General features: G+C 31.4%; 1 protein-coding gene and 1 non-coding gene across 2 annotated transcripts; one reads left to right on the top strand and one right to left on the bottom strand.

Annotated features, from left to right (window-relative positions):
- TRNAN-GUU lies at positions 3,034-3,107 on the bottom strand. The gene has a single exon. It is a non-coding gene; the product is annotated as a tRNA-Asn (tRNA).
- On the top strand, positions 6,472-7,098 carry LOC105177052. Its single transcript, XM_011100075.1, has one exon. It carries the CDS (start codon positions 6,472-6,474, stop codon positions 7,096-7,098), a length of 627 nt encoding a protein of 208 aa, XP_011098377.1.

Genomic DNA, 13,071 nt, shown 5'->3' with positions numbered 1-13,071 from the left:
TCTTTGAAGATCAATTATGTATGTAAATATATTAAAAAATAATGATTATTGATATGATAATGATAATAAAATATAATTCTTTTGCAACAAAATAATATCGTAGTAAAAACATTAAACAACGTTATTTTCTTTAAAAGTATTGCTACATGATAAAATTCATAGTAAAATTCAACTTGTACAGTTTATTTGGCGCAATAAAAGAATTGGTAGGAACCAAGGTCCAAAGACTGAGTCGTACCTATCCACACAAGCAACTTTTTGCTAGCATCACATATTATACGTGCGGACCTTGCGAGCTAGCTCCTCCTTGTATTTGGGGAATTTCATGTAGTCGACTAGGCGACTTTCCCAAGCCGACTCCAAGTTTTCTGCCCTCCTCCGTATGAGGAAACTTTTAGTGTAACTGATCAGGAAGTCAATTAGAATGTTTGTTTTGGTAGTCTATCTCTACAATTTCTTTAAAATGTAATATTGAAAATCATGAATAAAATAAAGCTTATTCGGCCTCCTTTGTCGCGTTTGCTTATTTCTCTTGCTATACATAAACTAATAATTTTGGTTGCGGATATTATGGCAACTATAAAATCCACTTTCGATGGTTGATTTGAAATATTGAAAGTCGAGAGCCCTCGAAATAGGGCGTCTAGGGTTCTATAGAGACTCACAGTAAATAATGTATCCATATGTTAGGTGTCAAGTTTCATTAACGACAGACATATGACGTCTATGATTTTTAATGGTTGCTTGACCAGAGGTTGTCAAGTTCACTGAACTGACTCATAGAAGTTGTCATATGGAAGTCCATGAGACATGACCGGTATATCTTAAATTTCTTAGATGTGATAGTACAGGATTTAATCCTTAAACTTGAGGAGCCACAGTAACCTTGTATTTGGGGAGACTATATTTGAGTTTCGGAAAACATGACTATTTTATCTTGGTCGCCAAAAGCCCTGATCTAGCACAACAAAACACGTATGGGGAATGGTGTGTTCCAAGATAAAATTCATCGCCCATCATGTAATGATGGCAATTTTCTATGTTCTGTAAAGTGTGTTAAACTCTATTGAGCCTGTGGGCTTCACTAACCATCAAATAGGAAAGAGGTTTCTATATTAATCAAGGGAGAAATACAATTAGAATAGATCTTACTTTTATTTCACGTAGTAAATCCAAATAAGGTCAACCTATATTAAAATTGTAATCAATTCATTTTAAATCCAATGTAATACAATTTGATTTAAGTCCGACAAAATTTGAAGTTATCCGACTCAACTCAAAACTAGTTAAATGGTTTGAATCAAACGGAACACATTTATTTAAGTTTATTTGAATTATTGAACATAAAAAAATTACTTTTCAATTTGATTTGATGTTTTGTCTAATCAAACTCAAACGAGATTAATTGGATTAAGCACGACTCAGTTTGATAAATGAGATTTGATTTGTTAAGTTTGATAAATCAAGTTCGAACAAAGTTTTATCATGATAATCAAAACACAAGGATAGTTTGTGTAATGATATTGACGTTTCTGAGAGATGTATGTGTTATGAAAAACAAGGATGATTTTGTAAATTATAGTCACGTTTTCTGAAGACTACATATATGTAATTTTTTATAAAATATGATGATTTGTTTAAATGAAGCATAAAGTATGGGGTGTAAATGTAATTATTCCAAACAAATATAATCTTGTTGAGATGAATTTGTACTTGGCAACTTATTCTGATGTTGTATATACTTGCAGGTGTAGATGCACAGGAGACTACCAACCAGACACTCCTCTCAAATCAATCTTCCCCCCACAATGAGAACCCATAGGCCATGAGAGGTCACTAACTTGTAGCATATAAGGCCATCTAGCAAAACTCTTTTTCTTTCTTTCTTTTTAAATAAATTACAACTTCATCCGCTAAAATTTGATATAATTATAAATGTTCCCTCATTATTTGAAAAATTACAAATATCTCCCTAAAATGAAAAATCATTATGTAGCCGACGGTAAAGTGGACATTACTATTTTACCCTTGTTGAATTTTTTTAAAAAATAAAAAAAAAATTGAGATTGTGTAAAATAAATAATATAAATGGAATATTAGTTCAGAAAAATATTTTAGAAAATTATAAGATATGTATCAAATTATAATTTATAATAAAAAAGGGCATTTTTGTCAATTCACCATAAAAGTTGTATGAAAATACGACAGAATGGGCTCGTTGTTAGATGGACAGTAAAACCAAGGGGGTATTTATAACCTTTCCAACAATGAGAAAGTATTTGTAATTATGTCAAATCTCAAAAGAAGTGGTTGTAATTTACCCTTCTTTTCAGGCCTTCTTATAAAGCTGTTTATCGATGCTAGTAAATGTGATACACTCAAACGTGTGTGCATAATATTTTATAGTTTTTAAAAAAATTATTAGAATTTTAAAAATATATATTAATTAATAAAAAAAAAACATCAAAAAATCTATGAAAGTCATGAAAAATTATTGAAATAAAATAAAGAAGAAAAAAGGATGTGGATTTTTTTTTATAAAAAAAAGTAAAATAATTAAAATAAATTCACAGATCAAATAATTAAAAATACAAAAAAAGTGCTTTTCAATTGTATAAAGGTAATATATACGAGGACATGTGCATTCTCCCTTTTCTTTTTTTTTTTCTTTCTTTCCCCTTTATTCATTTTTGCATTACTGATTTTAATATACTAATTAATAAAATAAACTTAAATATATTTTTGATCCTATAATTTTAATATTTTGCTATTTTTATCCTTTTATTCTTTTAGAATTACAAAATAGTGCTGTAATTTTTTTACATTTCACGATTTTGATTCTTTCGGTATCAAATTTTGCAAAAGCTCTCAAAATATAATATATATTCATCTCGATTTGATATTTTTATCATTTATTTTTTTAGAAATTGCAAACGAGTCCAAAACTTTTCGAACATTAAGTTAAATATTGAGGAAATACACTTTAACTTTATTCCTAACAGAGGAAAAAGTACGAAACAGCAAAGTTAACATCGCTAGAAGAAGGGCTTGAACCTTCGACCTTGTGGTTAACAGCCACACGCTCTAACCAACTGAGCTACTCCAGCACATGTATTAAAATTACGAATAGGTTTATTCTAGTAGAAGTGTGTGAATTTTCTATAAAGAATATTTTAATAAATACAGTGCCTTAATATTTCAGTACAAAATTAAAGTTTATGTCACAATCTTTATATTTTCATTCAGGCTTAAATGAGCCAAAAAAAAAAAAAAAACCCTTATAAAAAAAGATTAACATATTATCCCCAGTATTTTTGAAAAATGAAGCAAATTACTTCCTATCAATGGTCTAAAAGGAAAATAGCTTGTTATATTTATCAAAACATAAGAGATAATTTACTATTTATCTATTTTTTACAAAGAATTTTTTATATTAGAAGAGGGTAAATTACATTTTTTTTACTTTTTAATTACCCTAACTTTACTAAATATGCAACACCCCTGTTTCTTTCTCTACTACACATACGTTTTTGTCACGTGAGGGATTTAATCACCAATATTTAGTCAACAAAAAATTTCAATATTTTTCTCAATTGTCTACTAAATAAGTTCCTCGTTAGTCAAAATACACCAACTTTACTAATATTAATAAAAATTCAGAATGAAAAATTGATATTTAGAATCGATTGACTTATTACTAACTTATTGCTGGTCAAATAATTTTTTTCCGACTAGACTACCCTTAAAATTGTGAGGATATACCTCCTCACATGCATCAATGCGTGAAGACGTATGTCAATAATTTGATCATAAATATATTTATTTGACTTGCAATAAATCAGTAATAAGTCAATCGGAGGTAAAGATAGATTTTTTTTTTCAATTAGATGAAAACTTTAGGAATGCTAGATATAATTTTTCAAACCACAAGGGATCTATGTATAATTACACCAAATTTTAGGGGAGAAAAATGCAATTATCCCTTAATTATATTTTGCCATCCAAACTACAATGGTTTTTATACTTTGGCATCTAAACTTTTTTTTTTGTCAACTTACCATCCAACTTTACGAAATTTTACACTTTGCTATTTATAACTATTTTTCAACCAAATTTTTTGTCGAGAAAATATTACATACAATACACATGTGATATTTTAAAGATTATGTATCATATTTTTCACATATGCACAACATGTGATATATTTCTGACAAGCAATCAACAAAAAACAATCATATAAAGTGCAAACTTCGCAAAGTTGAGATGGTAAGTTAACACAAAAAAAAATCGATTACAAAGTAATAAAAGAAACATAGTTCGTATGGCAAAATGTAATTTACCCTAAACTTAATCAATAAAATCTTTTCACTTATAAAGTACTTATCAAATTCTGAAGTAATGCTTTTCAATTTATGATATACCTTATATTTTTATTTAATTAAATTTTTAATATTAAAGATAATTATATTTACACCTCTCATCTATTGTCTTTTTACACAAATCACCCCTACCTTTTGAAAAATTACAGAAACCACCCTGACAGCCTTTAAATTCAAAAATGCCCCTATTGACTAGGTCAACCTTTAAAATAATTTTTCAAATACGGAAATGCCCTTAGTGGTATTTATGTAATTATCAAAAGGTAAAAGAGGTGTCAAAGTAATATTTATGAAGATGAGTAATATCACCCAATATATTTTTTTATTATTTATACAGTTTTAATTTAAATATTAATTATTAGATTGAATTTTTATATAAAATTAAACTTTTTAATAATTAAAATATTAAATTATTCAATTAATATATAAATTATCCCATAGTAAAATTATTAAAATTAAAATATTATTTATCTCTATTTTTATTATAAACTTTACTAAAATTGAAATTAAAAATAATTTATGTATTTCATATAAATCATATTAGAATTGATAAAATAAATAATGTATTTAGTAAAAAGATATTTTAAATTATTAAATTATTTATTTTAAAAAATTACCCCTTCTTCCCCAACCACTCCGCAATGCTCACCCTACCCTAACCCCCGTATTATTAAAATATCTTTTTAATAAATAAATAAATTTATTTTATTAATTCCAATTAGATTTATATAAAATACATAAATTATTTTTAATTCTTATTTTAGTAAAAAAACTTAGTTATAAATAAAAATAGAGGAGAACTAATTTTTTTAATTTTAAATAATTTATACAAGTGTGATAATTTTTAAATTTAAACTTATAATCTATTAACTAACTTTATTTATATATTAATTGAATAATCGTACATTTTAATTATTGAAAGTTGCAAATTTATATAGAGATTCACTAAAAAAAGTTAATAAAACTAAAAAGGTATAAATAAAAGAAAAAAATATGGGGTCATATTACTCATTTTCATAAATATTACTTTGACACCCCTTCTACCTTTTGATAATTACAAAAACACCCTAAAAGGGCATTTCTATTCTTAAAGAAATATTTTAAAGATTGACCTAATCAACAGGAGCATTTTTGGATTTTTTAAAGACTGTCAGGATGATTTTTGTAATTTTTCAAAAGATAGGAATAATTTACATAAAAAGACAATAGATACGAGGTGTAAATATAATTATCTCTAAATATTGTCAAAGCAATAAGCATTATGTGTAACCCACGTGGTTTACAAAGTAGAAGAAGCTGAATTTTGCCTAGATGTTGCCAAAGATCTCTAACAGACTAAATTTTAGAACAGTCAAACATATATAGTATAGTTTCTGTATCTGCTCACGGTTTTCAACTTCGTGCGGATGACTTGAGCTGCCGACTAACTGCACAATGATTGAACTAAAGAAATGGGTACTTGCATTAAAAATTTAAATAAACAGTAGAGTGATATGATCATATACTATAAAATATTAGCCATCTAATGACAAGATTCTTATAATATGCGCATCAAATCACAACTATTATTCTATACAAAATTATATTTTTAATTCTGTAATTTTATGTTTTTATTATTTTTAGTTCTGTAATTTACTTTATTCATATATTTAGTTTTTATTTTGTCTGATTTAGTTCTGAATATTTCATGTCTGGTTATTTTTTAACAGATTTAGTGATGTGTTTACATTTCTGGTCCCCTTCGCAATGTAGTAGATCTCACTTTTAGTCGTATAATATAAGCCGTTGGCATCAAAATTGTCTATTTGAGGCCAAATTTACCGGAAAAAAGGACCAGATATGAGTTGTAAGGACTAAATTCGTTATAAGAATGACTAAATATATAAATAAAATAAGTTATAGGACCAAAAATAATAATAATATAAAATTTCAGACCAAAAATATAATTTTTTCCCATTGTTCCAAGTTCAGGCATGTACTGATTGCCCTGCAAGACCTTTGTTGTTCTACACCAAAATCTTTCGTGATCAGAAGAGAAGAGGCGAAATGGAAGCCGAGGAAGTTCTACAGCCGTCCGTCTCCGGCAGCCATGATGGTGCATGATCAGAAGAGGGATCAAAGTGAAGAACCAAACACTTTCCGGGTGGCAAATCTTCAAGTCCGATCCTTCAGTGCTCGGTGTTTAGGCGTCGACACGCGCAGCTATTTCAAAGACGCTGCCGGGAACTCAACTTCCTCAAGATCAGTTATCATCAAACCGAAGCTGCAGAAGATTTTATCCGGGAAAGAAGAGGTTGACTTCTCCAGGGAAGCTGCCGAACAAGACAGGGTTGAGAAATCGAATGGGAAGAAACAGTGTAGAACCGGAAATCAGGAGAGAAAAGGGATGAGGAGAAGCTCATCAGCTCTCGAGTTTGAGGAGGTAAAAGGGTTCATTGACTTGGGATTTGTTTTCACTGAAGAGGACAAGAGTTCAGGCCTGGTTTCGATCATTCCGGGGCTGCAGAAATGTGGCAAAATGGCTGAGGATCGTGAAAAAGTTGAGGAAAATGATCGAGTTTCCAGGCCTTATTTGTCTGAAGGGTGGGGTGTTCCGAATCAGAGAATGGGAAGCAACAACCATTTGATGAACTGGAGAATCCCATCTTCAGAGAATGAAATCAGAATGAAAAAGCATCTCAAAGTTTGGGCTCAAACTGTTGCATCATTTGTTAGATAACATATTGATATCAGTCATTTCGATGAGAGTAATTTACTTCTCATTTTGGTTATACTTTTTTGATTTAGTGCAATTTACCTCCCTGTAATATTATAAAAGAATAGTAATTTATTTTTATATTTTTTAAAACGAAGCAATTAAATTATTTTTTAAAATAAATAGAGATAAATTACTATTTCTTTTTCATACGAATAATTTGTTGATTTGTAATATTTGACAGGGGTTGCTTGAATTTTTTTCTATAATTTTTTTTTTTTTTTGGTGTTTTGCACTCATATGTTGTTGTCTTGGTTCAAGAATTTATCATTGTACATATGTTTACGAGGTGTTGAGGTTCAAGTTTGAACAGTTTTGATTGCCAGTTTCTGTTGTTTTGTTTCGTGTTGAATGATAATGACAAAGAAATATGGTTGGAAATGAATGCGGATTAAGTGTAAATTCTGGTCCTTCATGCATCTTCAAGAGCTTCAGTCAAGATTTTGTTTTTCTATCTAATCTTGCAGACGAACTGACGAAGAACTAATTACAAAATTGGGCTTACCCCTATAATATTGTAAATGAGTAAATTATTTTTTTAAAATAAAAAAATAGTGATTTACCCATATACTTTTTAAAATAAAATAATTTACCTCTCTATTTTTTATTTTTTTGAGTGAAAGCGGGGATATTGTATTCAATCAAAAAAATCAAACAAAACAATCCAACCCCGGACTAACAAAACAGCCAAAAAACCAATTAAGGAAAAGAAAACACAAATACAAAAGGAGCACAAAGATTCAATTCCCAACCAACTAATCTGCTCATCCTTGCTCCAAAATAAGACGATCTCTCCTCACCAGAAAATGTTGTTTGGCCATACTCAGAACTTGACGCATTCTCCTGCCCTCAAAAGATCGGTTTACTGCGATTGTGCAATAAGCTCCAACAAATGAGCAGGAAGAGTTCGAAATCCTCACGTTCCAGCTCATGGCGCACAACCCGCATCCATTCCTCAAGCCCACACTCGCGTATAGAAATGACCACACACTAGTCTAGCAAACAGACACAAAACCAAAGCATGTAGCACGGTCTCCTCTTCCGGGACACACAATGCACAACCATCCTTGAACCCCCACCCCTCGTTTCCTCAAATTGAACACCGTAGGGAGTGCATTTTTACAGACCTACCAAGGAAATAGTTGGACCTTCCAAGGAACCCGTCCCAAAGGAAAGACCAGTCCTGGACAATTAAACTTGAGCTAGAGACACCAGTTTGGTTACACGCCAGATTGTATGCGCTACTCACCGAAAACCTCCCTGTACACTCATAGTGCCAAATGGTCTCATCCCTGTTAAGAAATTATGGCCCAAACCAAAGTCTGGGCCCTGCACTGGACGGCCAAACAACTTAAGGCCCACTGGGCCACCTATCCACCTGACCCGATCCGCAAAGGTTTGACCCACCTACCCTAAATATAAATACCCTAATCTATCTAATCCTAAACCATTTTCTGCCTTCTCTTGTCTCTTCTCCTTTTCTGTCTCCTAGGGCTCTTCCCATAACCCTCTTTGGGGTTCTGTGTTCTTGTCTTCCCAATCAATGGCCGTTAATCCGCCATTAATAGACGACCCCTTTAAATGGTTGGTCTATTATGGCTCAAGGGTTAAGCGATAATCAATATTCTTCCTCTTCTCTTATTCTCTGAAATACGACCAAAAGCCTTTGTGGCTCAATCTCTGTGGTTCTTTTGATAAAGCCTTTGTGGCATTCCTCTGTGGATTCTGTGGGTGAACCTTAGTGGTTCAGAAAGCCTTCTATGGCTTTAAGTTGTTTGTGCAACCGTGTGAGGGTTGTGGCCTTTGGCCTCTGTAGGCCTTGGGTCTTAGGCTCCTGAGCCGTTTAAAGTATCTTATTCCCCCTTCTACTGTACTTGTATTATTTTCTGGTTTATTTCTTGTATCAGTTTTTATATTCCTTAGAATACTTGTAATTTGTTATAGGAAAGCCTCTAATATTGTTAAGTTTCTGTAAATCTCTGATTTTGTACTTGGCCGGAAATCGATCCACTCCTTACAATCCCTACCAGGTTGTTCGGGTAATGGGATAGACAGAATACAAGAGGCATCAGCTTCTCTGAATTCCTCATTGATCAGAGCCTCATTCTAGCCCCCACCCATAAGATTTGCGACCTTAGTATTACCTGAGAGCGATCGTGGTGGGTAGATAAGTTGGAACGTATCAGGCCGAGGCAGCCAAGGAACTCCGAAGATCGAAACAGATTTCCCATCTGGGACTCTCCAGCGGGTCCCTACAACCAGTAGATCCCTTGGTCGGAGTAAGGATCACCAAGTAAAAGAAGGGGAGCCCCCTAGTCTCGTCTAAAAGAAAGTTGCATTTGGGAAGTACCTCTGCCTAAGCACTTGATGCAGGATGCTATCCGGTTGTGTCGCAACACACCAAGAAAGCTTAGCTACCATCACGATGTTATACTCCCTTATCCGCCTGAAGCCCAAACCACTCTCCTTCATCCTATTACACAAACGATCCCACGTGATCCAGAGGACCGAAATTGGCCATCATCCCTTCCATCTCTTTAATGAGGGAATTGGGTAGCTCAAAACAACCCATCATATCGGTTGGTAGCGCTTGCAGGACTGTCTTGATGAGGACCATCCACCCGGCTTTGGATAACTGCTTTGTCACCCAACTCTGCAGACGTTTCGACATTCGCTCCTTCATCTCCTCAAACACCTCTCATTTAGATCTCCCCATCGTTGTTGGAAACCCTAGGTACTTGCTTGTTTAGCCACCACCTGGATACCAAGAATAGTAGCAAGGGATGTATGGTGAGCCTGCGGCACATTTCTACTGACACCATCGTCGACTTGTCTAAGTTGATCTTCAGCTCAGAAGCTTGCTCTAACTGCCCGAGAATCATCTTTATGCACCCGAGTGCCTCCTTACTAGCTTGATAGAAGAATAATGTATCATCTGCAAACAACAAGTGAAAAATATTGGGCGCATGCCATGTGACCGCCACACCTTGGAGCTCCCCCTGCTTCTTAGTTTGATGCACTAAAAATAAGAACAAATATGGGGATAGAGGGTTCCCTTATTGGATACCCCGATTAGGTCGCACAAATCCAAACTGTTCACCATTAAGCAAAAAAGAGTAAGTCAATGTGCTAACACAAAGCATAATTAATTTAACAATTTTCAGGTGGAAACCTTGTCTGATTAATATACTCTGAAGCAAAACCCATTCCACTTGGTCGTACGCCTTTTTGATATCAAGCTTTAAAGACACATGGCCAGCTTGCCCCCAGTTTAGGAAGGAGAAAGTGGTTAAGCTTATAGGCAAGAAGCACATTATTAGCGATCAAGCGACCGGGGACAAAAGCCGGTTGTGTATCATAAATGAGTGTACTAAGAATAGGCTTGAGGCTGTTGGTTATAGCTTTAGAGACTACCTTATGTATGCCACTGCATAAACTAATAGGTTGAAACTCTGACATATTAAATTTATCTTTTTATCGAACGAGGTAAATTGCTTTATTTATCTAACATAAAGAGATAAATTGTTGCATCTAAAAACATAGGAGATAAAATTGATATGTTTTTTCATAGGAGATAATTTACTTATTTGTGATATTATAATTTTTTTTTTTATTAAAGGGAATTGCTTGAATCTTTTCCTACAAAAATGGACAAATTAAAAGCAATATTTTGAAGTTAACAACAGAAGCATAATTCAACACTGCGTAATCCAACCATTGAAGTAAAGAGCTAGAGAGACTGCATCCTAAGAGCCATGTATAAAAACATTTGTAATAGCTCATAGTCATGGCAAAAATAGTTTCGAAAGGTAGATAATTATGTTTTTACATTAATTTTTGTGTAACCATAGTTAATAATAATTATTATTACCATAATTTTATTCCATAACTAGTAAATTTATTTCTAATGAACATAAATTACAATTACGTACAATCTCAAAAAATATAATTATAATTGTAAATGATTTAAAATGTTTTGTAATTAGATGTACTCTTAAGGAATGTCGATATAATTTATCTTGAAAACAATGGGATATACAGAGTTCCAAAAGTTCTAGCCCATGCAGGGTTTACCACTAATAATTTCAAAATGTCTAACAATTATATAAGGGATAATTATACTCCCCTCCCCTAAGGTTTAATGTAATTACACGTAGATTTTTTGTGATTTGAAAAATTACGTCTAGCACCCCTAATGTTTGCTTTCGCCTAACATATAAAAGTACTTTGGTTACTTAAAATTCATCGAATTTGTCGATATTAACAAAAAAAGTTAGAAAAAAATCTATATTGATTCGCAATTGACTTATTACTAATTTATTGCAGGTCAAATAATTTTTCTATAGCCCAATCACCCTTATACGTCTTCACACGTAAATGCATCTGATGAGGTATATTTTACCTGCAATGAGTTAGAAACAAATCAATCAAGGAATGATGTCAATTTTCGTTTATTTATTTATTAATTTTGTTAATATCAACGACTTCAGTAAATCTTGAGTAACGAAGGGATTTAATTATTTAACGGAAGCAAACTTCAAGAGTTTCAGATGTAATTTTTCAAATTACAAAAAATTTATATATAATTATACAAAATTTTAAAAAAATGGAATGTAATTATCCCATTATGTAACAATCATAAATTCAAGAACCCCTCAATTGACTTGGAAGACCCCCAAAATCTCGGACCAGATTTCGTGAGATCATGAGCCAGCATATTGTAATAAAATATAACTATTGCTTACTGGAAGGGAAATGACAATATAATATATGTCCTGATGTGTTTATGCATTCTTGTTGGACATCACTGGAATGATTCAGCTACAAGAAATTTATCATTATGGTGCCAAGACTTTGAATAAGCAAACATATACTATTTTAAATAGCATATATAATATATATACGGGTTTAATTTTTATCTCTCTTGAATATTGTAAATGAGTAAATTACTCTTTTATAAAGAAATAATAGCAATTTACCATTCTGTATTTGTCAAAATAAAGCAATTTACCTTTCTATTTAAGGAGTTAAATTATTTCATTTTAAAAAAATACAGAACGAAAAATTACTATATTTTTTAAAATACAAAAAATTAAATTACTATTTTATTTTTTGTAAAAAAATAATTTATAATATCACAAGAATTGTTTATATTTTTTTTTTTCCATACAGTGTGAAGCGAGTAGTACGTATTCATCCTATCTCTTGGAAGTATTATTTTCAAGGTCTTTGGCAGGTAGGGTATGGGTGTCATGACTTTTTTTTGCATTGAAGGTTGTATTCCATTGAGGATCTTTTGTGGCATCGTCCACAAAAAAGCATTGGCCAAGGTTCTCATTATTTGTATTTTATTATTAGGAATAATTAGACTTTTTTCTTTTAAAATTTAGTGTAATTATATATAATTTTTGTGTGGTTTGAAAAATTAAATTTAGTTATTCTGAGGTTTGTTTATGTCTCATAAATAAGTCTCTCTATTAGTCAAAATTCATCGAATTTGATGATATTAATAAAAAAAATTGAATGAAAAAATCATATTTATTCACGATTGACTTATTAATAATATATTGTAGGTCAAATAATTTTTTTTATAACCAAATTATTCTTATACATGTTCATATATTAATGCATATGAGGAGATATGTTTTCACCGTTATAAGAGTAGTTTAGACACAAAAGATTTGTTTGACTTGCAATAAGCCAGCAATAAATCAATTCAGAGTAAATATAAATTTTTATTTAATTTTCTTAACAAAAAAATTTTCAGTGAATTTTGACTAATGAAAAAACCTATTTGTTGAACTGATTCTAATATCAGGAGTACCAAAAATAATTTTTCAAACAACAAGGTGTTTACATGTAATTACACCAAATCTCAGAAAATGGGAGTGGAATTTAAGAATATATTTTTAGTATCTCATCCTTTATATCTGTTAT

Source organism: Sesamum indicum, linkage group LG14, assembly GCF_000512975.1.
Source record: "Sesamum indicum cultivar Zhongzhi No. 13 linkage group LG14, S_indicum_v1.0, whole genome shotgun sequence".
Lineage (NCBI taxonomy): Eukaryota > Viridiplantae > Streptophyta > Magnoliopsida > Lamiales > Pedaliaceae > Sesamum > Sesamum indicum.
The sequence above is the reverse complement of the archived record's forward strand: the minus strand, read 5'-3'. Positions and strand labels throughout refer to the sequence as shown.

Excerpts from the sequence above, each read along its gene's own strand:
- LOC105177052 (XM_011100075.1), top strand. The coding sequence starts at position 6,472 with ATGGTGCATGATCAGAAGAGGGATCAAAGTGAAGAACCAAACACTTTC.